General features: G+C 37.7%; 2 protein-coding genes across 2 annotated transcripts; one reads left to right on the top strand and one right to left on the bottom strand.

The window, feature by feature from the left end:
* Positions 1-8794: 8794 nt before the first annotated feature.
* On the top strand, positions 8795-10183 carry LOC109399572 (farnesol dehydrogenase). The gene is made up of 2 exons (XM_019672047.3): positions 8795-9636; positions 9716-10183. The coding sequence occupies exons 1-2, from the start codon at positions 9073-9075 to the stop codon at positions 9890-9892; spliced, it is 741 nt and encodes a 246-aa protein (XP_019527592.2). The 5' UTR covers positions 8795-9072; the 3' UTR covers positions 9893-10183.
* A 362-nt stretch (positions 10184-10545) lies between these two features.
* On the bottom strand, positions 10546-18458 carry LOC115267834 (farnesol dehydrogenase-like). The gene is made up of 2 exons (XM_029875318.2): positions 17746-18458; positions 10546-17683 (listed from the first exon to the last, which is right to left on the bottom strand). Exons 1-2 carry the CDS (start codon positions 18307-18309, stop codon positions 17513-17515), a joined length of 735 nt encoding a protein of 244 aa, XP_029731178.1. The 5' UTR covers positions 18310-18458; the 3' UTR covers positions 10546-17512.
* Between the last annotated feature and the right edge of the window lie 9350 nt (positions 18459-27808).

Here is a 27808-nt window from a genome sequence, read left to right as displayed (position 1 = left end):
GAGGGGGTTGTCATAAAGGAGCACTTTTTCACGTTAACACGTGAAGTGTTGTCATTCTTATCGAGTACTAGACCGTTTTGTTCACACCTTTGAACGATTTGAATTACATGAACGAATAACTGTCCGTTTTCCGGAATGTTCTTCTCTTCTTCTTCTTCTTCTTCTTTTTCTTCTCCTTGGCGTAACGTCTTCACTGGGACAAAGCCTGCTTCTCAGCTAAGTATTTTATGAGCACATTCACATTTTTTTGAACTGAGAGTTTCCTCTGCCAGTGACCATTTTGCATGTGTATATCGTGTGGTTACCCGACTAGATGAACATAACAAGAATATATCATAATTATATCTTAATGTGATATAACTAACAAATTATGTTATAATTTTGTTATGACATGGACTGTTCATTACTTTTTCAAACTAAATTATAACAAAATGTATTATAATCTTTTGTAACTAATTTTGTTACAAATAAATCAAAACAAACTCTGTTATAACTTTGTTATTTTTGCAACTGAACAAAATGATCAGTTGAAAAAATAACATAATTATATAAGAATATGAAATAATTTTAATTTTTAACTATATTACAAAAAATGAGAAATTTGATTATGTATTCGTTTTTTTCATTGCTTGTAGAGCAAAACATCGATGGATAGCAGGTAAAAGATCAAAATATGCTTATCAGGAAACAGCTTTATTCTGTGTAATTGAAAAATTTAAGAAAAAACGTTCAATTGCTGTTGAGGGGCTGCAGTTTTGCTTGTTTTTTATTGCATAGAATGCCGGAAGCGTACCCTCAAAACTGAAAAGTACTCATATATTTCCATCTTTGAACCGATTTAAGCATAAGCGTAACTAGGTCATAGCTCTAGGGGGGCCAAGGCCATGTCGTTGTAAATTTTTTATACTAAAAATATACTTTTCGCCTGAATTGCGTGGTTTTTTTTTCCGAAATGCATCATTCTGGAGGAGGCCAACTAGTTTTGTTACAAATAAATCAGAACAAACTCTGTTATAACTTTGTTATTTTTGCAACTGAACAAAATGATCAGTTGAAAAAATAACATAATTATATCAGAATATGAAATTATTTCAATTTTTAGCTATATTACAAAAAAAAATGAGAAATTTGATTATGTATTCGTTTTTTTCATTGCTTGTAGAACAAAAGGTCGATGGATGCAGGTAAAAGATCAAAAAAATGCTTATAAGGAAACAGCTTTATTCTATGTAATTGAAAAATTTATGAAAAAAAACATTCAATTGCTATTGAGGGGCTGCAGTTTTGCTTGTTTTTATTGCGTAGAATGCCAGAAGCGTATCCGGCTACCCTCAAAACTGAAATTTTTCATATTTTTTCAACTTTGAACCGATTTAAGTGAACTTCGACTCGTTTAAATAAGAAATCTTTTTTTTATTGATTGGTTATGCGAATAGAACGATTGGGTTACGCGGTATTCCCAAAAGTCCAAATTTTCTGGAACATGTTTTTGCTATTGAGGGGCCCAGATGCAAAGAGGTGTAAGTGACCATTTTGTCGAGTTTGAGCTGAGCATATCAAAAAATCTTCAGATTTCAAGCATCCCGACTAGAAAATTGTAACAAAAATATAACATAATCCTAACATATCATGATATTTATATCTTATTGTGATATAATCATGTTCAAAATCCTTGGTGTTTTCAAAATACTATAAGGCGGATACAAATTTATTTTTGACTTTTTGTCCCCCCCCCTTCAAAAAATTTTGGCAAGATTTAGCATTTTGAGGGGGCAGATAAAAAAATATTTATCAAAATATCAGGTCTTGCTAAAAATTCTTTAACAAATCCGATGAGTTTTTAATTTTTTTTTCAGATTAAATGTTTTATTATTTTTATCCCCCCCCTCGACCAGTCAAAGAGTGATGGGACAAAAAGTGAAATAAATATTTGTAACGGCCTAACTCAATTATATCACATTATGTTATAAATGTTGTTTCATAACTCATTGTATTATAATTTAGTTTTGAATCTTCGACATTTGAGAAATAATGTAACAAATTTATATCAAATTATGATAGAAACCAGTAATCCAGAGGCTAAAGTTCATATCACATTTTGTTATAATTTCGATATGATTATAACAAAATAGGATATAATCTTGATTAGACCAGTGTACTTTTTGTTACAATTTTAGTTATTTTAACATCATCCTGCACCTAGCTTATAACATAATAAGATAGAGAAAAATATTATAACATCATAACACAATATGATACAAACTTGATATAATTTTCTAGTCGGGTTATTTTTATGATGATTAGAAAAAATACAGTAATCAGAGATAATTGGGTTGATATTGAAACTTGCTTTAATTAGAGTTTTTGGGTAAATATAGCATCATAGCTATTGATATGTTTATCTAAGTATTTATTTCCTTCTTTCAATATCCCAGTCCCGTTACGGTGCCAAAATCCTATCACTTTTCTACGATTCCCAATTCTTATAGGTTAAGTAAAATTTTAGCTTCAAAAAGTGATACATCTGCACATGAGTTTTTTTTTATCTAAAATTGAGTAAACTTACACCTTACACACTTAATTTTGAATACCGTGTTCGGTACTTTTTTGACGAAAATAGAACAGCTGAATACAGCAATAACGGATTGTTTACCTTTTGCACCCGTTTTTGACAGTTGGTGTACTGAGCCTCAGTAAAATCGATTACCGTAGCTACCGAAAAAGTTTTGCTGTTCTATTTTCGTCAAAAAAGTATCGAACAGGCAATTCAGGATTGATTGTGTAGTTGGATTTATATGTCATTTTAACAGTACTGCTATTCTAACTTCTAATTATAACGTCAAAAAGTACCGAACAGACTATATATTATGAAGTAATGAATGTTAGTGAGCATGGAGATAGCAAATGTGGTACCTACTAAATAATTCTAATCAATGAAAATGTCTACTATGTATATAGACAATTCTGCTCAATTGATGATTGCATTTGTCTATTATATTTTTTTTCTCTCGATGTATTATTATTCGACCATATATTATTTGACATTATATCATAAATATCTTTTTTCTTTACTAAAAATAATCTAAAACAGAATAAAACTAAACAGCATCTGCAGAAGTAATCATATCGGCATATGATATAATTGTGATCAATTAAAACAAAGCCACATTTTACCTTCGCTCACGTAGGTACGGGTATAATCGCCGTTCTCGCAGCGTGAACAAATTAAAAAATAAAATAAAAAATCATCTCCGTCCGGAAAGAATCTTTGTCGCCGCCAAAATGCACCCCATGACGAAGCTCAATCAAAAATAGTCGACTAGCAACTTTTTCGTCGTTCTCTTTGTTCCTTGGAAATAGCCGACGACGGGCCATGCGAACGCCACCACTGTTATTAGTGTTTCAGTGCGCATGTCTGCGCACCGCGATAGCGCTGTTGGTAAGAGAGAGAGGTTCATTGTTTGATCTTGCATTCAAATCTCTGTCTATTTTTGTCCTGCGACTGACAAACAAGAGATGAGGGAATAGGGAAACTGGCAATACGTAGAACCAGTAAAGCTTCTTTCGTCCTGCACTTCAAGTGCTGTGATAGCCTCATTGGTAAAGGCGACTGAAAATTTACGATGGCAGGATTGGTGGTTCAAAACCCGTCCATGTTTGTAAGTTTTATAATGAACTCAAAAGTTTTTTTTAATGTGACCCATTATTTTCTAAAAATAGAATAACACACTTAAAATAATTACCCAAAAATGAGTAAAAAATCAGTTTTTACCCTATTTGATTTTTACCCTAATTGAAAATATCAAACTGTATTATAATTTTGATATATTTTATCAAAAACTTAGAACAGGGCTTGATATATTTTTGATGTATTTGTAACAAACTCTGATACACTTTTGTTAGAACCCTCATGATTTTTAGTTAGAATTTTTGTTATTTTAACAACATCCTGCATCTAAATTATATCTGCCTATGTTAGAAAAAATATGTATAACATAATAACATATTATGATATAATTTTGTTATGATCGCCTAGTCGGGTAGCGTATTGAAAAGACATGGTCTCTCGTCAAACATGCTCCGTAATCAATGAGAGTCTAATGAAGGTGTGGAAGAAGATACTTCGTGTGCGTGAGATCCGTGTTTGGTGCAAAACATGTCACTACTACAAGCGAAGCGAGCTCCCATAAGAACGCGTGTCAAATAGTGACGTCACTATTTGTGTTTACATTTTTCTTTGCTTACTAATACATAGCCATCTCTTCTTCTTCCCCACCTGTAATATACTCTCATTGCTCCGTAATGATTACTTTGAAGTCAATACTTTGGGCCAAGACTGGGCAGATATGCTATTGCAGCTAGTCTATGGAAAATTCCACGGATTAAATGAGATCAATATTGTCGAAATCGGAGAACATTTATCGCAGATATAACCATTACATAGTTAACCTTCGTTAGTTTATTGACTGCTGTTTTATATTATGAAGTAAAAAATAAAGGCATTGGAACTTCTAGAAACTTTATCAGACTCTTCCGTATTTTTTATTTGATTCATTGCTTCAATTTGAGTTTTTGAGCAGTCCCGTTAGGGAGCGTCCATAAATTACGTCACGCAAAAATTGCTCATTTTCAACCCCCCCTCCCCCCTATGTCACACTTTTTGTATGAGACCTCTGAAATTTTTGTATGGACTGTCACGCTTTGCTAAACCCCCCCTCCCCCCTAAAAGCGTGACGTAATTTATGGACGCTCCCTTACGGTGCCAAATTCATATCACTTTTCTACGATTCCCAATTCTTATAGGTTAAGACAAAAATTTAGCTTTAAAAAGTGATACCACATGAGTTTTTTTTAATCTCAAAATTGAGTAAACATAGTTGTCATTTTAACAGTACTGCTATTCTAACTTCTTATTATAACATCAAAAAGTACCGAACAGACTATGTTTTATGAAGTAATGAATGTTAGTGAGCGTGGAGAGGGTATATGTAGTACTAAATAATTCTAATCAATACAAATGTCAACTATACAGACAATTCTGCTCAATTGAAGTCATCTCCGTCCGGAAAGAATCTTTGTCGCCGCCAAAATGCACCTCATGACGAAGCTCAATCATTAATAATTTTTTCGTCGTTCTCTTTGTTCCTTGCAAACAGCCGACGACGGGCCATGCGAACGCCACCACTGTTATTAGTGTTTCAGTGCGCATGTCTGCGCACCGCGATAGCGCTGTTGGTAAGAGAGAGAGAAGTTCGTTGTTTGATCTTGCATCCAAATCTCTGTCTATTTTTGTCCTGCGACTGACAAACAAGAGATGGGGGAATAGGGAAACTGACAATACGTAGAACCAGTAAAGCTTCTTTCGTCACTCACTTCAGGTGCTATGATAGCCTCATTGGTAAAGGCGACTGAAAATTTATGATGGCAGGATTGGTGGTTCAAATCCCGTCCGAGTTTGCAAGTTTATAAAATGAACTCGAAAGTTTTTTTATGTGGTCTATTATTTTCTAAAAATAGAATAACACACTAAAAAAATAATTACCGAAAAATGAGTATAAAAAATTTAGTTTTTACCCTATTTGATTTTTACCCTAATTGAAAATATCAAACAGTATTACAATTTTGATATATTTTATCAAAAACTTAGAACAGGGCTTGATATATTTTTGATGTATTTGTAACAAACTCTGATACACTTTTGTTAGAACTCTTATGATTTTTAGTTAGAATTTTTGTTATTTTAACAACATCCTGCATCTAAATTATAACTGTCTATGTTAGAAAAAATCTGTATAACATAACAACATATTATGATATAATTTTATTATGATCGCCTAGTCGGGAGGCACGAAGACACTCTATGCCCAAGGAAGTCAAAGAAATTTCCTTTACGAAAAATTTCTGTACCGACCGGGTATCGCACCCGGCACCTCCAACATGGTCATGCTGGATAAACACGCCTTTACAGCGGTGGCTATATGGGCCCACTGAATATATCACCTTCTAATTGTTGAACACCGTGGGTTGTAATGGAGTGGATTTGCGGGGGAATTCAAAGCGTGAAAGATGAGGAGTTTGCAACCTCGCTGGTATCGAACACGTTTGCTATGCACGGTTCCATAGCCGGGATCATATATGATACCTTCGGTTACAAAGGGTTAAAGCGGGAAAGAAAGAGAACATGCAAAGGAAATTGCAAAGTGTGGGGGGGCTTTTGGATGTTTTAAAATATGTTTTACGCTGGTATAAGGAGGATTTCAGAGGAAGTTAGCAATCAAACCACGGTCCTCCACCATGAAGGAAACGCGACCCGGACAGCACACCGGTCAGTGCACCGAGTCACGAACGTTGAGTGCTAAGGTTTGCAGAAATAGTGTGTAGGTCCAAAGGGTAGTTGCTGGGTAGTACCGATCGTGTGATCGATATACATTTTCTGTGGAAAAAAAGTTAGTCTTGACTCAACTGTTATGATGTGCAGTCTTTTTTAAAACTCCGAAACCTTCGGTTAGAAAATTCTGAAGAGATTATGTGGAAACGAAGGCAACCGTACTAAAACCCTTTCGGGACGGAGCGCAAAAAAGTGAATTTTCCATACAAATTGCACAACTTTGACTTTCCAGAACTCTTATATTTCCCAACAAAACAACAATTATTGATCCTCATTTGGAAGAACTAGTCTTCAACGTTCGATTTCTAGCTTTGACTACCTTTATAAATCGGAAATAAAATATATGCGACAGATAAAACATTTTAATGTTTAACGGAATTTGTCCACTTTTTGTTTAACTTGTTGTGGTAAATCTAACATGCAACGTAGACAAAAGTTTGTTTGCACACATGCAAGTATACATAATGGGTCAATTATTAATAGTTATTTATGTAACGAGTTGCAAAAAGTTGATTTTTTCAGCACGAGTCGTACATTTATCTAACGAGACTTGCCGAGTTGGATAAATACGAAGAGTGCTGAAAAAATCGAGTTTTGCAACGAGTTTCATACAAAATTTTATGCAATGATTTTTTCATTATACAATTCATTGATTGATTTATCTTTATTTGAGAGACTTTCAGCCCTTGGCTGGTTCGTCTCTTATACAATTCATTTGAGTTGCATAATATTCATAATGCAACCCAAATGAGTTGCATTATGAATATAATGCAACTCATTTTCATTATGCAACTCATTAAAGTTGCATTATGAACCAGTTCGGAAAAAATGGCTATTAGGGGCTGTCCATAAACCACGTGGTCATTAGGGGGGGGGGGGGGGTTCGGCCAATGACCATTTTGTATGGACAAATAAAAAAATTTGTATGGACTAATGACCACGCGGGGGGGTTGAAAAGTCCCAAAAAAATGACCACGTGGTTTATGGACAGCCCCTTATCATACCAAAATGAGTTACATAAAATAGAAATTATGATACTGAATTGCATAAAACAGTTTACATTACATAAAACGAAGACTAAACAGATGAAAAAATTATGCAAAACTGTTATTGCTCAACAGCACAATTGTGCTGGTTCGTCACGAAAGGAATAAGCAGTAGAAGGGGTAGTGCAAGAGGTGTTACTGAAGGATTGTACGAGGGGCTTCAGTGGAAAAGATGAGTTTAATGTGGGAAAGAAAACTCAGGACTGAAGTTTCAGAGCAGGTATACACATGGTATTAGGGAATTTTAATAGGCTTCAGCAAGGGATATACCAAGATTTTTTTGAGTTTTCAGTTGTAAAAAGAACGGGATGTTATAGGATGTTATGAGAAGATTTGAAAATCAGGGGCGTCTCAGAGGGACTTCAGAAATGTTTCAAAGAGATTCAAGGGTGTACTAAGTGTCTTAGAGAAATAGAGAGGGACAAGGGGGTGAGTTTCGGAGAATTTTGAAGAAGTGAAGTGCATAAAATTGGTTGTATAGAAGAAAAAAGTGGAATAAGATGAGAACGAGGATTTTTTAGGGCTTTAAAAGAGCAAACGGGTTTCAGGAGGGGATTCGGGGACAAGAAGAGTTAAGTGGTGGCCTACAGGGGTCACAAAGGATCCAGAGAGAGCCATGGCGTTCAAGCCACTATAATCTTTAACTACAATTTATGACTTACGGCAATATGTCAAATGACGATTATGATAAATGGTTTATGTCAAATGGCTTTCTGTCAAAAAGGGAAGAGCCTTCTTGGAGAGCGTTAAAACTTAAACAGTCATTAACGACGAACGAAACAAAGTTGTAGTAGACAGTGTGAGATTGAACTTCGTTCTTGATTTTTTTTTTGTATTTCTTAAGCACCATCCATAAATGACGTACCATTCAAGGGGAGAGGGACATTTCTAATTGTGCGATGAGTCAAAATGGGCAAAGGTGATACACAAATTATGTGACGCAAAATTGGACCTTTTCCAACCACCCCTACCCTCCTCTCTATGTCACACTTTTTATAGGTATGTTACCCCAATATATAAACAATGTATCATAACTGCTAAAAGGCTTAACATTTACCAAGAATTGCATCAGAATCGAACCGACAGAATTTCAAAACAAATGCTATCCCCTTACATCATCGAGAACGACTCAGCATTTTTGCGATCCAAAATAATCCAGTCCTTATGCTTCATTATCACATTCACACGAGTTCCCATCGTAAGGTATGTTTGAAATCCAGTAATCCAACAATTGATAAGTACTCACCGTGTATCTGTTTCAGTAGCAAATGGCAGTGGGAATGTTCGCTTATCAAGTTTTCTATCTGTTGCTGAAATCTTTGCGAAACATTGCGTGTATTCGCTGTCCATCCCTAGCTGCGTTCAGTGTCGATTCGGTGTTGACTTTACAATTGCTGTACGGCCAGCGAGTAGGCAGGCGGTGCCGTCACACGTTAAATCATCGAAATTTCGCTTCGTCATTTGCCCATTTATAGCCGCGGCGGTGGTGGGATCTCGAAATGATGAATCGTAATAAATTCTAATCAACGTTAGAAAGACAACCGGCGATAAGAGAGCTTGAATTTTCGGACTCAAGTTCAGTCGTAATTGGTCGTCCAGTAGGTTCAGTTCGCGCAAAGTCTCGGTCTTCTCGCAATCATGGATCGTTGGGTAGGAAAGGTAGCCGTCGTGACCGGTTCCAGCTCGGGAATTGGCGCTGCAATCGCTAAGGATTTGGCCAAGGCCGGTATGGCGGTTGTGGGGTTGGCTCGTCGAGTGGAACGCGTTGAAGCGCTGAAGGGTGACTTGCCGGACTCGGCCAAGGATCTGCTGCATGCGGTCAAGTGCGATGTGTCCAAGGAAGAGGACATTTTGAAGACCTTCAGGTGGGTCGAGGAGAAGTTCGGAGGAGTTGACGTGCTGATCAACAATGCCGGCATCCTTCGGCAGACGGATTTGCTGGATGCCGACAATACCCAAATGTTGCGTGAAGTGATTGATACGAACGTGATGGGTCTGGTTCTGTGCAGTCGGGAGGCTTATCAATCGATGAAGAAGCGCTCGGTCGATGGTCACATTGTGCATATCAACAGTATTGCCGGTCACAAGGTGGTGGATTACCCAAAATTGAATATTTATTCAGCGTCCAAGCATGCGGTTACGGCCATCACGGAAACGATGAGGAACGAACTGCGGACGGCGGGAACGAAGATCAAGGTCACGGTATGTATGATTGATTTAATAATCGTGTGGGATGGTGGGATGCTCACATCGTATGTGTGTGTTTTTTTTTTCATCGCAGAGCATCAGTCCCGGAGGCGTACGAACAGAAATCCTACCAGTTGAAATCATGGACAGCACTGAATACCCGCTCTTGGAATCCGAAGACATCTCCGATGCGGTTCTTTATGTGCTTGGCACGCCTCCACGAGTGCAGATTCATGAGCTGACGATCAAGCCGATCGGCGAAAAGTTCTAACGCGTAGGAGCTAGTGGCGACCGATGTGTAGCAGTGTGGAATATTGCTAAAATCGACAGGATTGTGTGATGAATAAATTTTTTTTTCTACAATTTATCATTCACTGTGACCACAACCACACACAAACAGACGTAACACTTCGAATATTTTTTGAAGAGTTTTGCCAATCATTAACTGAGTGGCGTTAGTGAACAAATTTCAAACTCGAATAAAAACAATGCGAGTGACACGGATGGCAGTTGGAAAACTGCACTCCAAATCACTTTAGAACTCCAGAAATTTGAAACTTTATCTCTGGATGTTACTTATTTTCCATTTAGTTCATAAATCGCTATTTGGGTGACCTCCATCAGAAAAAAATCGAATTGCGTGGAACTCTATGAGAATGAATTAATGAACTGATATTCCACTTTCACTCTTGAGAATGGAGATTTTTTTTTTCATTACCGTATGGGTTTGGGCCGGAGGGTCTCAGATTTTCATGAAACTTTTTCCACAGGCAGGGCTCATGGATATATGAACAAAAAAAATGAAAAAAAAAAATCAGGGTCGCCTATTTTCCCGGAAAACTTAGGTGGAAATTTGTTGTTTTCCCCTGACACTACTTACTTTGAAAAATCATACCTCAAGAACGAAGCATCGTAGAAACAAAGTTTATAGAAGATAAAAGCAAATTTTCTCAGAAATCCAAAAAAAAAAATACGAACTGGAAAAAGTTTCCACAAAATTTCCCACAGTTGAGAAAATTCGTAAAGAAAAGCCGGAAAAACTATGCCCGAACTCGTGCAAAATTTTCAAAAAAATATTTTTGAGAAGGTTATTTCATAAGCTTTAATCGCTGAAATTTTTGGAATGGACTTTTTTTTTCGTTTTTGAGTTATGACCAATTTTGTTGAAAAATGTCCAAATGTGCCTAATAAGCCTGTTTTTGAAAAATCATAACTCAAGAACGAAGAATCACAGAAACAAAGTTTTTTTTAATGAAAATGAAAGCAAACTTTCTCAGAAATCCAAAAAAAATATGAAGTGGAAAATGTTTTTCACAAAATTTTCCACCGTTGAGAAAATTCATAAAGAAAAGTCAAAAAAACTATGCCCGAATTTGCGGAAAATTTTCAAAAAAATATTTTTGAGAAGGTTATCTAAAGTTTTGATCGCTGCAATCATAAGCTTTGATCGCTGAAGTTTTTGGAATGTCTTTTTTTTCGTTCCTGAGTTATGGCCAATTTTGTGAAAAATGACCATATATGTATATGGTAATTTTTCACAAAATTGGCCATAACTCAGGAACAAATAAGTGGAGCGGACCTGGTGTGATGGTTAGAACACTTGACTATCACGCTGAGGACCTGGGATCGAATCCCACTCCCGACAAACTCACAAAATGTGAGTTCTTCCTTCGGAAGGGAAGTAAAGCGTGGGTCCCGAGATGAACTAGCCTAGGCCTAAAAATCTCGTTAATACAGATAAAAAAAAAGGAACAATCATTGATCGCTAAAATAAGCTCTCAAAAATATTTTTTGTAAATTTTCCACGAGGTCGGGCATAGTTTTTCCAACTTTTCTTTACGAATTTTCTCAACTGTGGGAAATTTTGTGGAAAACTTTTTCCAGCTCATATTTTTTTGAATTTCTGAGAAAATTTGCTTTCATTTTCTAGAAAAAACTTTGTTTCTACGATGCATCGTTCTTGAGATATGAATTTTCAAAGAAAGTAGTGTTGGGGGAAAACAACAAATTTCCACCTGAGTTTTCCGGGAAAATAGGCGACCCTGATTTTTTTTCAATTTTTTTCTGGTCATATATCCATGAGCCCTGTCTGTAGAAAAAGTTTCATGAAATTCTGAAACCCTTCGGCCCAATTTGTACGATAATTAAAAAAATCCCCGATTGACAATATTAGACAACGACTTCAGAGAAAGAGACTTTCTTTATTACCTGTACGGTACAATTTCCAATAGAAGCCCTAGAAGAACCTAGAAGAAGCAATTCAGAGAGGAATTTCCGAAGGAATTTTAAGGAAATGTTACTGAATAAAAACAAAAGTATTCCTGAAGAAATTTCTGTAGGTTTTTCTAAAGAAAGCTCTGACGAGAAACATCTGAATAATAACCACTGGACGAATTCCCAAAAAAAAAACCCTGGATGAATTTCTGGAAATAATCATTGAAGAAATTCTGAAGCAATCCACGCAAGATTTTTTTTTTTTTGAAAAATTCCATCATAGATATTTTTCAAAGAATCCTTTAAATAATTCCTAGGAAAATTGTTGGAAGCATCCATGGAAAAAAGGAATCAATGGAAGAATTTCTGAAGGAATTTTTGGAAGAGTTTCCCAAAAAAAAAACGAAATCATTTCTGAATAAATCACGGAAAGATTTTTTAAAGAAATCCCAGAATAAATTTCTGAAAAAATGACTCACAACTTTTCAGTTTTGTTCACTTCTTGTTTAACTCGTTATGTTAAATCTCATATACAACGATAACTAAACTTTGTTTGCACACATGCAAGTACATTATAACTTCATTTTGTTCAGTTTATGTTTATGCACTTTACATCTATGTACCTTTTTTATGCCCTGCATCTTGCCCTGCATTGAAAGAGCTGCTCAGAACCAATATTGTGCATAAGAATGTATAATAATGACGGTTACTATGGCAACGGCACCCAGGGGGCATTCATATGGGAAACCCCCTTTCTGAGATGGTCACAAATGAGTCTACGTAGTTTATGGACAGCGCCTTAACATACTAGTTTTTTTCGCCAAAAATAACGAATCACGTATGCATAAAATCAGGAACTCTAAAATGTAGTGAATTATATATTTCCAATGAGAATGGCATTTAGCCAGATATACGTAATATTTTAAATATAAAAGTAGTGTATAAATAATAATAACTATACACTGAAAATCACTTTGCGAAGCTAAAGACCACAAAATCGTTTTTAAATTTACTATGTTAAAACATGAATATCACACCACAACCGTCTCTTTACTGTGATTGGTCTTCTTATATAGAAAATAATTCGATAGCTGATTGGTCATCATGCGATTATAACAATAACAAGGTTCTTGGTTCGGAGCCGGTTGACCGCAGAATCTTTTATTTTTTATGTGTCACATGTGCCCATATAGCCGAGGCGGTAAACGCACGGGTATTCAGCATGACCATGCTGAGGGTGACGGGATAGATTCCCGGTCGGTCCAGGATCTTTTCGTAAAGGAAATTTCCTTGACTTCCTTGGGCATAGAGTATCTTCGTACCTGCAACACGATATACACATGCAAAATGGTCATTGGCAGAGGAAGCTCTCAGTTAAAAACTGTGGAAGTGCTCATTGAACACTAAGCTGAGAAGCAGGCTTTGTCCCAGTGAGGACGTTACGCCAAGAAGAGGAGAGGAGGAGGATGGTCTCATGATAAACTTAAGAACATGTAAACAATGTGAAAGAAAAGTCTTGGAATAACTCTTAAGCCGAACTAAGTCGGGGTATTACTTTTTTAAGAGACATACATACACTCCCGATCAAAAGTTTGGGGTCACCTTCTCAAAAACATGTCATTTTTTTAAGCCCATATCTCCGCCAATTTGCGTCCGATTTCAAAACCCTAGGTTTCATTCAAAAGATAATAAGTCAAAGAAACTTTGAACATGATTTAAAATAAAGTTTTTCAAAAAACTTTGTATTTAAACTTAACTCAAAGTTGCCGAATTTTCTAAAAAATTCATATAAACTTACGGCAGTGTCGCTGGAAATTGGGTCGACCAATTTTTAAGATGAGAGCGGTAATATAACCCATTTTCTAATAGTTTTCAACTGCTTTAAACAGAACTTAGCTAAAAAATCTAGAAAAAAAAGTTATTAAGTAAATTAGCCCTTGATGTCATCGACCAAAAGTTTGGGGACACTATCGTAAAACATGGAAAAGTGATTTATTGATATCTTTGTCATCTTTCATTAAATTTTAATTCTTCATGGCTTATTTGAAACATAATGAATGATACTTACTGCATAGACATTGAACCACACATATTTTTTGAAATTTACATACTAAAACTTAACGTAAAGTTGCCTCATATTTTGAAATGTGGTGAAATGTGTTAACTTTACATAACATTTTTATATACAAAAATCGTTAAATTTGTTAAGTTAAAACATCAAACGTAAATTTAGTTAGTTATCTTTGAAATGAGCCAAAAAGAATTGAAATAGAACTATAGATGACGAAGATATCACCAAATCACTTTGCCACGTTTTACGAAAGTGACCCCAAACTTTTGGCTGATAAATCATATTGAGGGGTGATCCCAAACTTTTGGTCGATGACATCAAGGGCTAATTTACTTAATAACTTTTTTTCTAGATTTTTTAGCTAAGCTCTATAAAAAGCAGGTGAAAGCTAACAGAAAATGGGTTATATTACCGCTCTCAATCTTAAAATTTGGTCCACCCAATTTCCAGCGACACTGCCGTAAGTTAATATTCATTTTTTAGAAAATTCGGCAACTTTTGGTTAAGTTTACTTGCAAAGTTTTTTGAAAAATTTTCTTTTAAATCATGTTCAAAGTTTCTTTGACTTATTATCTTTTGAATGAAAACTAGGGTTTTGAAATCGGACGCAAATTGGCGGAGATATGGGCCTAAAAAAATGACATGTTTTTGAGGGGGTGACCCCAAACTTTTGATCGGGAGTGCACATGCTTTAGATGAGTAATTTCTTCAATGAGTTTGCGCAGCTTATTTTAACATGAGCGCTGTCCATAGTCTACGTAGAACCAATTTTGATTATCTCCAACCCCTTCCCTCCCGTTGACTTTGGTCCTCCCATTTTTTTTTTAATTTGTATAAACCGTACACTTTGGCATCATCCTTCTTCGAGTCAACGTAGATTATAAACGAGCCCTCAGTAAATTCTTTTGACTGTGGAATTGTAGAAACTATGAACGCCAATATCGTTTTAAAAATAACATGAAAAACAGGCGATTGTGCACTATGCATCTCTCTTAGAAAATCTAGAACTCATATTATTAATAAAATTGGCTTCCACTTTCCTTCCTTTTTCTGGTATGTACAAATTTGAATAGTGTGGAGCGGATCTGGTTGGATGGTTAGAACACTTGACTATCACGCCGAGGACCTGGGATCGAATCCCACTCCCGACAAACTCACAAAATGTGAGTTCTTCCTTCGGAAGGGAAGTAAAACGTGGGTCCACAGATGAACTAGCCCAGGGCTAAAAATCTCGTTAATACAGGTAAAAAAAAAATTTGAATAGTAGTTGGACATATGTGTCAAATAGATGGGCGAAGCTCGAGTGCGCAAAGATTTTTTAGCCTTAAATTCATTCAATCAACATTTGAGATCAACTGATAACTTGAAATATCTTTTTTTAAGGAAATAAAAACGTTTATAGAAATTTATCAGATGCATTGACATTGTATCCTGTATCATTTATATTTTTTTTTTTTATTTATATCAGTTTAGGCTAAATATAAGTCCAATGAGATTTCTGGTCCAATTGGCTTACGTCCCACATTGGAGTAAATCATATCAAAACCTGATCATAAGTGGAAAAACTCAAAATGAAGTAATCGGGTTTTCTGTTGTGTTTTTGCCAAGTGTAGTTATCGTGTAATCGTTTGACAGCTAAGCAGTGTCCAAATGTTTTGTTTACGCTTATCAGAAGAGGTTTAGTGAAGCTGAATTTGAGCCGTTTTCTTTGATATAACTCACAGCGTGTGCTAGTTTTGACCGTACAAAGTGAATAAAATTGATAGTCAATCAATTCAACGATGCAGTTTGTTACAGAAGGTTAATGTTGTTATTCTGTTAATTTGAAACCCAAACAAATTGACGTTAAGTTTACATACAATATATGAAAATATTGAAAAAAATACATTCAAAATGAAATAAGTTGATTTTCCGGCTGTTTCCGGGAAATCTGCTTTTAGTGTATGATAAAACTATTGTTCCTCTTTCAAATGCAGAAATAAAACCTTCCGGATGTTTCCGATTTCAAAAGTTGCAACACTTTGAAAAAATCGTGATAATTACATTATTATATGATATTATTTTCCTAAAAACACTATGTATTTGGCCCTCTGAACGTATTTTTGCTGATAACTAGAATTCAACAGCTTTCAAGCAAAAAAAAAATAAAGTTTAAAGTCGGTCAACTGGTTCAAAAGCTGTGATTTTTTGGAAAAAAATTGGTTTCGAATAATCTTGATTTTTACAATCATAAAATTGGTCACCCTAATGACGAAATGAAAAAAAATACGAGTCTAATTATTTTCGATAAACTACAAAACCACCAAGTATCACGATGTTCGAAGACACACTATATCGATTTTCTATGCAATGGTTGTATTATTTAAAAAAAAAATCTTGTTGAAGTCGGTTAGGTTGGTTGTTTCTTACTGCTAGGTGAATTTATTGTTATAAAATTCATTGAAAACTATGAAATACGATTCATTACTAATTTGGGTTGTATTTGGGTTGCGAAAATACGTTAACATAATTTTGATCAGTTTTGATGTTCTAGGTGCTCCACTGTGCGTCCCTGATAAATGAAGTGCTCTCATTTTTGTGTGTACGTTAGAAGTGGGAATTAGGCCCCTGCAATAATATCTTATTGCAAACATTTTTGAAGCCCATTCCCTGAATGAGTTACTTGAGTTGGGGTTTGCTTGGCCACATACTTATTTCTGACATATATTTTTCATTGATGTGTGGAAATGAACTTATATGCATGAAATTCCATTGCTCTAATTTTCTTCTAGAATTTCTCCTTTCTTAACGTAATATTCTTTTTAAGTTTCACCTTTTATCATGTATTAGGTACATACATATCTTCATATGTTTCGTTTTCTTGAAATTTCTTTCACGCAGTTTCATCTTTGTTGAAGTTGATCTCGATTGAAATATTCATATAGAAGTACGAACTTATTCTCATTACAACACTTAAATACTCATATTTTCATCAACAAATCAGCCAAAACTATGTTCAACACAACTGATACTCTATGCAAAACGATTGTTCGCGTGAATATTTCATCAAATTCTTATAAAAAATGGCAGAGTACATAAATATTTAGATTCTTTCCTTGAAAACAGGACTTTACGCCCTTTATAAGGGCGTAACTCCAAAATGGGTCCTACGATTTTTTTTTGAAATTTTGCCCAGACATGCAGGATAGTCATAGAAAACGAATGATGGGCACCGGTTGGATGGAGATTTTTATTTTATAATAACGGTCTGGGGAGCACCGTGGCGCCAGTTCCTAAGCTGGATTCGGTCACCACGGCTGCTTTTCCCACCCAACGAGTCAACCCCGGAGCAAATCCAATCTCCACGAAATGTTGAAATCAATATTCCTAATGCTGCATGATTATAAAAATATACTGACCTCTCTATCTTATCAAACGTGAAAAAGCATTGTCTAGCTGAAATGCGATACTGATGTCGTTATAATAACGATGACAGTAGCTGGTCGAGCAAGATTAATAATTATTTTATTTTTTAATGATGGAATTTGTTTAATAGAATTCATTTGTGGTGCTCATTCTCACCACTGAAATGGCATCGTATACATTCATTAAAAACATATTCTAGCATTACATAGTTTCCCCTATCGGTTTAATTATCAATTCATGGATTTGTACTCGTGGAGGCGTCCCAAGTACATACAGTACGGCTTCTGAAATATCCTCAGATTTCAACATTGGCATTGTAGAACGGATTGAATCTGGTAAGATTTCTGTCTCAACCATACCGGGGCTGATGCTCTGTAACAAAATAAATTCACAGTGAATTTCACGAACTTTCCACTCCCTAGAAATGTTCATACCGTAACCTTAATCCCCGTACCCGCTGTTCTTAGTTCGTTCCTCATCGTTTCTGTGATGGCCGTAACCGCATGTTTGGACGCAACGTAAATGTTCAGCTTCGGAAAATTCGGAACTCTGCGACCGGCAATACTGTTGATATGCACAACATGGCCATCGACCGAACGCTTCTTCATCGATTGATAAGCCTCCCGACTGCACAGCACCAACCCCATCACATTCGTATCCATTACATCACGCAACAGTTGAGTATTTTCGGCTTCTAACAGATCCGCCTCTGGCAGAATTCCAGCATTGTTGATCAGCACGTCAACACCTCCGAACTTCTCCTCGATCCACTTGAAGGTCCCAAGAATATCTTCCTCCTTCGAAACATCGCACTTGAACGCATTGAGTCGATTTCGAGCAGATTCCGGTAAATTCTGCTTCAGAGCTTCGACGCACTCCACTCGCCGTGCCAGCCCAACGACCACCATTCCTGCCTTGGCCAAGTCCTTGGCTACGGCGGCACCGATACCGGAGCTGGAACCGGTCACTACGGCCACTTTTCCTACCCAACGATCCATTCCGGCGGCGTACGATCCGAAGCTATCTGACTACCGATTACGAATGATCGTCCGTCTGAATGCTTACATATCGTATTATCTTATCAAACAATTGATAAGGCATTGATTCGGGCGGACATGCGTGAAAAGTGGATTACCGTTGGCAAAAATAATTTAAATTGAAATAACTTTTTATCGCAATTTCACTATAACTTGCTTGTTTCCAAACTGCGTTCCCATGAAATAAAAAAGTAGAACTTGAAAACAATACTATCGTAGTAGGGTGACAATGGGTATTATCGGCAGATTTTTTTTCTCTTCGTCATTGGGGGTTTTTGTCATCCAAATTGCCTGAAACTTGGTCATATGATTCAGCTTAGTTGGGAAGGATTTGAGTCCAACTCTGAGTTCAAAAGGTTTATAAAAACCCCAAAGACGAAGAGAACAAAACGGCCGAGAATAGGTAATTTCCCCTATTTGGTTTCGCACAGAAAGAACTCACGAAAGTCCACTTAAAATTATCAGTTCTCCTTATCTAGTACTACTGTATTATGCGAATTGCATCCACCATCTGTTTTGTTTGATGGAATTCGAACCGCATCATAGACAGGTACAGGTATCAGGTATCTGTAGGTCTGCTCCAGAGGCACGTTCTCTACATTTGAGAAATTTGTGGCATCGCCAATTTGCCGAAATATGCAGAGATAAAGACGGAGGCCACTTGACGTACGGACGTGAGGTGATCCAAATATGGGACCAGCACTTCGATCAGCACCAGGGCGGGACGAAAGTTGGAAAGGAAGGTATCGCAGCTAAACTCATCAAGATGGGCCCAGAAAAGTTGGCTACCTGTCTGCACCGGCTCATAGCCAGGACCTGGGAAACCGAACAGCTACTGGAGGAGTGGAAGGAAGGGGTAATCTGCCCCATTCAAAAGAAAGGCGGCCATTTGGTATCTGAGAACTTCAGAGCGATCACTATTTTGAATGCTGCCTACAAAGTGCAATCCCCGATCAACTTCCGTCGTCTGTCACCTAAAACGAATGAGTTCGTGGGAAGTTATAAAGCCGGCTTTATCGACGGCCGGTCGACAACGGATCAGATCTTCACCGCACGGCAAATCCTCCAGAAATGTCGTGAATTCCAGGTCCCAACGCATCACCTGTTCTTCGACTTCAAAGCGGCATACGACAGTTCATTCGAATCTCGTCGGGGACTGCGACGAGGTGACGGACTCTCATGCCTACTCTTCAACATCGCTCTGTAATGCGCCAAGCCGGGGAACGATTTTCACTAAATCTGGTCAATTTGTGTGTTTTGCGGACGACATGGACATTATCGCCAGAAAATTTGGAAGACAAATTTGGAAGCAAAGATTGGACTGGTAATGAATGTCTCAAAAACAAAGTACATGTTGGTAGGCGGAACCGGAAATGACCGCATCCGTCTGGGTAGTAGTGTTACAATAGACGGGAATACCTTCGAGGTGGTGGAGGAATTCGTCTACCTCGGTTCCTTACCGAACGACGGCTGACAACAACGTGAGTCGTGTAATTCCAAGGCGCATCATCAGCGAAAGTCTGGCCTACTGCGGTCTAAACAGATTCACCCACGCACCAAATGCACCATGTACAAAACGCTAATACATAAGACCGGTGGTCCTCTACGGACATGAGACATGGAGCATGCTCGAGGAGGACCTGTAAGCACTCGGAATTTTAGAGTGACGCGTGCTAAGGACGATCTTCGGCGGCGTGCAGGAGCATGGTGTGTGGCGGTGAAGGAGTAACCACGAGCTCGCTGAACTTTACGGCGAACCCAGCATCCAGAAGGTGGCCAAAACCGGAAGGATACGGTGGGCAGGGCATGTTGCAAGAATGCCGGACAACAACCCTGCAAAGCTGGTGTTTGGCAACTGATCCGGTTGGCACAAGAAGGCGTGGAGCGCAGAGAGCACGATGGGCGGACCAGGTGGAGCGTGACTTGGCGAGCATTGCATTGGGCGCAACCGAGATGGAGAATGGCAGCCACAAACCGAGTATTGTGGCGTACTATTGTTGATTATGTCTTGTCCTAAATGTGTTGTTGAGCAAATAAATGTATGTATGTATATATGTATGTATGTGGCACTGTGAAAATGCATGCAACGTTAGGAGAGCCTTATCTCAGCAGGTTAAAACAGCAGAACATTCTGAAGATTCAGGTTGAAGTCAATTTATTTTATTAAGTGTTTATCGAGTACCCCGAAACGCAGCTAGAATAACTTTCTAGGTTTAATCACCGCATGACTTTATGAAAATTGAATTTTATTGGCTTTTCTCGGTGAACTTAATACTACTCAAAGAAGGAGGGAGTAATGAAAGTAATGAAAGAAACAGTGGATAGAATCGCAAGTGTGCGACGAGAGAAATTGAATAGAAGTTGAAAATTAACAGAGGGCCATAATTGAACAACACAATCACAACGACGACCCCTTTGCCTAACGTCCTCGTGTTGAACGGCTAGGTACTAGTAGTTTGATGATGACTACTAGCCCTAGACAGGCAAAAAGATCGTGGTTGTGATCTGTTAAATGTTGTTCGGCTTTGATTTCGGTTCTATCGATCTGTGACACTTGTTCAGATATTCATATCGAGCGAACGTTACTTATTTGATTTTTCGCGCTTTCATCTCGTATGCTCCTATTGAATAAGATCATTTGGACACAATAGGAGCATACGAGATGAAAGCGCGAAAAATCAAATAAGTAACGTTCGCTCGATATGAAAACATTAAGTTCACCGAGAAAAGCCAATAAAATTCAATTATCGCAGCTAGAATAAACATTAAGGCGAAGACTACTTTATCGAGAATGCATAGAATTCTACAGTTTTCCCATACTAATGTTGAGCTCAGGTGCATAAAAAGGGCTGCTCAGGGTGTCCTAGAGGCGTTTAGGAGGATACCTCAAGATACCTTCAGGAGGTCTCCGGGTGTACCAGGAGGTCTCAAGGGCGTTCCAGGAATGAAGATGTGATTCAGGGGGTCTCAAAGGCACTTCATGCCATCTCGAAGGCGCTTCAGAATGTTCTTCTGGGTTTCGGTAGGACCGACGGAATTTCAGGAGGTTTCCAGAAGGTCTCAGGAGTATTTGAGGGGGTTTTAAAGCCCCCTCATACTATTGAAACATCCATGAAATCCCCGTAATTCCATTGAAACGCCAACGAAACTTGTCGCAACGCTCTGCCTAGGATGGAGAATGCAGTTTTGAAATCACCTAATGAAGAGAATCCATTTAACCACAGACAAACAGGCGTAACTTTTAAAGGAAATTCATCAAAAACTTTGGCGAGTTTTTTTTTATGAGCACACTGCTTTAAGCAGCAACCTGTTGGTAAAACCGCGCGAGACGCTGTTGGCCATGATGAATTTCGTTTTGACATTTGTCTAACACGCACGCTTGCATCATTCAGCAACGTGTACACTGGCAAACGTCAAAGCGATCGAACACTAGCGCCTCTGGTGGAAGATTCCCAGAAATCATATGAAATATGAATTGATCGCTGAGGAGAAACATCAGATAATGCAAATATGGCTGCCACAATGGCCGACTTGGTCCCCTACTCACGTTTTCAAGAAGACCAATCTTAACTCGTAAATAAATGTTCTCGCTTTGGAAAAGCTGCCTTTTTTTGCAAGTGAGCAAAGCCAGGATAAACAAGTATGGCTTGGTTCGATGCTTCGTTCGTTAGATTTGTGCCTTTAAAGTTAGTTTGTTTTGAAGAGAGTTACGTCTGTTTGTCTGTGATTCTACTGTTTGACACTTTAAACCATATCGAAATACAAAAAGTTGAAAAATGCTCATCGAAGTTTATTACTGCTACGAACGTGACACTGCTCGAATATATGTATGCTTGCCACACATTGCCGCGCTTCACACTTCCATCCACCTACTATAGATGTCCAGCAACACCAAACGCAAAAGTGCGTGGATGGTATTGCGACATAATGCGGTGCACCGCCGACGCAACACTGACAATCGCCACCACGCTGTGCACGTGGCGGAGGCGATAAACCCCAATCCATTGTTCTTCGATCAACTGTCGGTCGTCGATCGAAGTTAGCACTACCTACTGGCATGGATCAAATTTCTTTCCGGTCGCAAAGACCTGCCTGTAAATACAGTACACTCAGCCAAATAAACCTAAGATTATCATAAGGTCTAACTTATGAAATGGCCGTTAAACAATTCATAACGATTAGAATGAACTTCATAAGGTCGCTTTATGGCGCAGAATCGACTCACAGCTTGGCTCTTATACGCATTCAGCAACACCATATTCTCAAGTGTCGATAGCTGTGTGTGTTGGGCACGAGCTCAGTGATCTCGACGTCCATGGATCGATTCCAGTGTGCATCATTTTACCATTTTTCTGTTCTTTTCATAAGTTTATCTTATGTAATTAGGTCATATCGAGAATCATCAATTTTCATAAGGTATTCTCATGGCATCCATACACTTATGGCTAAATTTCATAAGGTATTTTGATGAATTTCGGTAGTTTACTTCGCTAAGTGTACGTACAATGGTAACACTCAAGTTGAGCAGGAGGCTGGCTGGCTACCGCCCCAATGCATTTTTAAAGTTCGACCCAATCCGTAAACAACGAGTCTGTTTGTATACATCGCATTTGACCGATTTGACAGCCAAACAACACGCTCCCCCGTCACCGAAGCGATAATTTGTCAAAATTAGTCATCATTCTCGTCACAACACGGAGGAGACATCTTCATCGATCGCAGAGGGACGTCCATCTCCAACACGATGATGCGTGAAATGAAATTCTTGACCAAGATGCCGTCTTTCCAGCATTCGTCGGTCGAGCCTTTCCGAATGTTTATTCCTCTGGTGTCGTCGTCGCCATACCATGCAAATGCAGAAAGACTGCTAGACGCTATAGGAGGGTGTTAATCAAACCATAAATAATAAACATAAACAACGGCACACATCGCCGGCATCATATTTGCTGGTTGCTGGTATGGACCAGCACCCGAGAGAGGAGAACCATGGTTGAAAATAGAAACATTAAATAGCATTTCTGTGTGTACACACTACTAATGCAAAGCTCTCCAGAAGTAGTGTAATATGGGGTGAGAGATCAAAATTTGTTGAAAAATAAATAGAAAACAGTTACATTTGTACAACAAATAATAAAATTTATACATTGCACGGTAGAGTGAAGGATCCTCACTCAGCGGCTATCGGTTCGAATCCGGTGGGCGACATACAGTGTATCAAACAATTGTCCGTACAGCCATTTTTTGGTCAAAATAATTTTTCATTCAAATGTTCATAACTTTTTTATACGTCAATCAAAAACGGTGAAATTTTGACCAATCATGAATTATATATTAAAGCTCTATTGGTAAAACTTTGAGCGAGATCGAATAAGTTTTCTGAAAGTTATAGAACTTTTAGAAAAACTTATAAGATTTATAAACGCATTTTTAAAACATTATATCTCAGTATGTACTCGATTAAACTTTTTCATTTTTTTGTGTGTTATAGCTGATACCTAAGGTTTTCATATGGAGCTTCTTTTGAGGTTTTATATTCATTACAAAAAATATGAAAAATGTGCTTATGTAGTTGACGATTTATAAAAATTTACCTTATTTTGCACATATAATCTGCCAAACGTTTTCCACCAATAATAGTGCATTAACTTAACGAAAAATACATATGACCTACTCTTCATATGTAGTTTAGTAGGTCCTGTATAAAAATACTACATTAAGAGAGTTTAAAAACGTTGAAAACACCTGGCACTTTTATTGATCAAAATATGATACATTTCCAAATGACACTCTGAACATATACAGATTTTTCATATTTTTTGTAGTTAATATAAAACCTCAGACGAAGCTTCATATGGAAGCCTTAGGTATAAGTTCTATTACAAAAAAACCCAGATTAATCCACCTAGTGGTGATAGTGCCTTTCTCGTCGAATATGTAGTCAAGAGCCATAAGCCGAAGTGTTCCTGAATTCTGAGAATACTCTAGAATGGAACAAATCTCATTTTCTTCTTTTGTCACAGTGCTCGTTGACTTATCAATGGGGGAGTAGAGTTGATAAATAATCAATGTATTTGATGAAAAAATATCCAGACAATTAAGCTAAGCGGATTTGGTAAGAAATTTCTGGAGGATTCTAATTTCACTTTAAAATTTAAAAATTTATTGGTTACGGGGAATTAGGGGCATAATGGACACCCTAAGCAAATGAGTACGTTAGGCCTGTATAACAGAGAAAAACTTAACATATTATTAGTTGGCTTACAACTTTAGTTTATTTCCTACGTATTTCAATCATTTACAGCAGGTAGAATGTCTTTATTGTGAAGAAATAATGAATTGTAAATCGTGTGTTTTTTTAGGGCTGGCAGAGAAGGTACGGGGCGAAATGGACACCCATCGGGACATAATGGACACGCCGGCATATTTTATGCTAATTCTTTGATTACATCGATCACTTAAATAATTTGCCCACGGAGATCGATATCATAGATAAAATACTCCATCTTAGACGAGTTTACAAAACATCAAGGTTAATTAAATAAACTTTAGGCTAAAATAATCCAATTGATTTTTTCCAAACACTCTTAAACGCATAAGAGTATGCAATGCGCGTACATCCATTCGTAAATACCAGTGTTCATTTCGCCCCAAATCGACTACAACATTGAAATTTCTATTTTGAGTAAATTCTTATCACAATTAAAATATTTTATCCGTTGCTAAATCTACGTATACATGCAGATAAGGTAGCAATTCAATGGTTTTTATGGTGGACACACTCAAACACTCGTGCACATGCCTTATTTGCTGCTGCGTTGAAATTATAAGAATTTCACCATATGAAAATCATATTTCAATTTCAATGATATTTAGGTTACTTTGGAGGCATATGAATGTTACTTTTGAAAAATAGAACGTTGACTTGTTCCTTTACACTTATGCATTAAAAGTTTAGCACAAAAGTCAACGGTTTCGGCAAAAATAGGGGTGTCTATTTCGCCCCGGGTGTCCATTATGCCCCGATCTCCCCTATTTATTTGTGCCTTTCCTCAAAATGATGAATTCCCAGTTAAATTTCCAAGGGGGACCCCTCTTGACTTAAGAGAAAATCGAAATTTGTATCAGCCTTATTCAGAAAAACAACAATTATATCAAAGCCATAATCGAATTTGGAAACTTATTGATGGCTCATATTCCGAAGTTATATATAATGTTAAACGTATAAGCAGAGCTGAAAAATATCAAACCTCTCAGTTGACTGCTTGACCCCCTTCACTAGCACTGGATGCCGATCATTATCAAGATATATCGGCAAATTTTTTTCTGAACACTTCAGCCTTTATTTTATTATCGTTGGTTATACGATTTATGTAAAATTTGACAAAAAAAAGTGCAAGCTAGTAAAATTTATCATTATAAAACCCATTCAAATTTCAACCGTTTTACAGAGCGCGAGGGCTCAACCAGTTGCATCAAAATTGTGTGTAGTAATTTCAACCGCAAAAGGGCATTGATGCTATGAAATTAAAATTTCTTCATACAACGTTGATTCATCCTACTGTATAATTACGTCTCAGGAATCTAAAACGGTGTGATTTGTCAAAAGCACTTTAATTTTTTTTTTCAAGATTTTGCTCTTTTACGCATATTTATCGCTTGCATTGATTTTGTTTACCTTCGTAATTTCAGCGATGAATCCAATTCTGATTCTGCAACACTGCTGGTAATCTTAGGTGTGGTCAGAGACTATTTTCTTGCTGCCCGTTTATCTGGTTATCCAACATTTTTGATGATTTGAGGTTTCATATACATGGGTTTAGTTCACTGTTTTAACTGGCCACTTCCGGCGGGACACCTGGAACCGGTTCCGGAACACAACCGGTTCAGATATGTTATTTGTGGATTGATTGGTAATTATCGGTGACAAATATCGGAAACAGCTTGTTAAGCGTTACGCGTTACGACCTACTATTCTTCGGTCATCGTCAGACGCATTCAGTTGGATTCACCCCTACAACTTCGTCAGTTTAATATATAAGCGGTTCAGACATGGTCTGAAAAATTTTTCCTGCTTACCGTTCATCTGGTTATCGATAATGCCGCTATTTGGTGTGTCACATGCATAGGTTATGTTCACTTTTATATTTGGCCACTTCTGGCAGGACACCTGGAACTGGTTCCGGAACACAACCGGTTCAGATAAGGTATTTTCCTACTTACCGTTCATCTGGTTATCGAAAATGCCGCTCTTTGATGCGTCACATGCATGGGTTTGGTTCACTTTTTTAATAGGCCACTTCCGGCGGGACACCCAGAACCGGTTCCGGAACACTACCGGTTCAAATATGGTCTGAAACTACTTTCCTGCTTACCATTCAACTGGTTATCGAAAAAGCCGCTCTTTGATGTGTCACATGCATGGGTTATGTTCACTTTTATATTTGGCCACTTCAGACAGGACACTCGGAACCGGTTCCGGAACACAACCGGTTCAGATCAGGTATTTTCCTGCCTACCGTTCATCTGGTTATCGATAAAGTCGCTCTTTGATGCGTCGCATGCATGGGTTTGGTTCACTTTTTTAATTGGCCACTTCCGGCACGACACCTGGAACCGGTTCCGGAACACAACCGGTTCAAACACGGTATGAAACTATTTTCCTGCAAACCACTCATCTGGTTATCGAAAAAGCCGCTCTTTGATATGTCGCATGCATGGGTTTGGTTCAATTTTTTAATTGGCTAATTCCGGCACGACAACCGGAACCGGTTCCGGAACACTACCGGTTCAAAAATGGTCTGAAACTACTTTCCTGCTTACCATTCAAGTGGTTATCGAAAAAGCCGTTCTTTGATGTGTCACATGCATGGGTTATGTTCACTTTTATATTTGGCCACTTCCGGAAGGACACCCGGAACCGGTTCCGGAACACTACCGGTTCAGACATAGTCTGAGACTATTTTCCTACTTCCCGTTTATCAGATAATCGAATATGCCGTGGTTTGATGGGTCGCATGCATGGGTTTGTTGCATTGTCATATCTGTCCCCTTCCTGGGGTATCGGTCCGGAACACCTAAATGACCATAACTCCGGAACGGCTGGACCGATTCGAACCATTTTCAATAGGAAACAATGGGACCAGATTCCGCGTCGAATGAACCGTTGGTCGTTAAAATCGGTTGATGTTTACTATCTAAAAGTTAGGTGAACTTTTTTGTACACACACACACACACACATACGCACACACATACATACACACACACACACATACACACACACAGACATCATCTCAACTCGTCGAGCTGAGTCGATTGGTATATAACACTTGACCTCTCCGGAGGCTCTATCAAATTTTCGTTTTTGGAGTGAACATATAGCCTTTCGGTACACCTTGGTGTACGAGAAAGGCAAAAAATGGAAAAAGGTTCATCGAGTACATATTGAGATATAATGTTTTA

Source organism: Aedes albopictus, chromosome 3, assembly GCF_035046485.1.
Source record: "Aedes albopictus strain Foshan chromosome 3, AalbF5, whole genome shotgun sequence".
Classification (NCBI taxonomy): domain Eukaryota; kingdom Metazoa; phylum Arthropoda; class Insecta; order Diptera; family Culicidae; genus Aedes; species Aedes albopictus.
This window is presented reverse-complemented; position numbering and strand designations above follow the sequence as displayed.

Excerpts from the sequence above, each read along its gene's own strand:
- LOC109399572 (XM_019672047.3), top strand. The coding sequence starts at position 9,073 with ATGGATCGTTGGGTAGGAAAGGTAGCCGTCGTGACCGGTTCCAGCTCG. Across the intron at positions 9,637-9,715 it reads GAACGAAGATCAAGGTCACG|AGCATCAGTCCCGGAGGCGT; the intron begins GTATGTATGATT and ends TTTTCATCGCAG.
- LOC115267834 (XM_029875318.2), bottom strand. The coding sequence starts at position 18,309 with ATGGATCGTTGGGTAGGAAAAGTGGCCGTAGTGACCGGTTCCAGCTCC. Across the intron at positions 17,684-17,745 it reads GTACGGGGATTAAGGTTACG|AGCATCAGCCCCGGTATGGT; the intron begins GTATGAACATTT and ends ATTTTGTTACAG.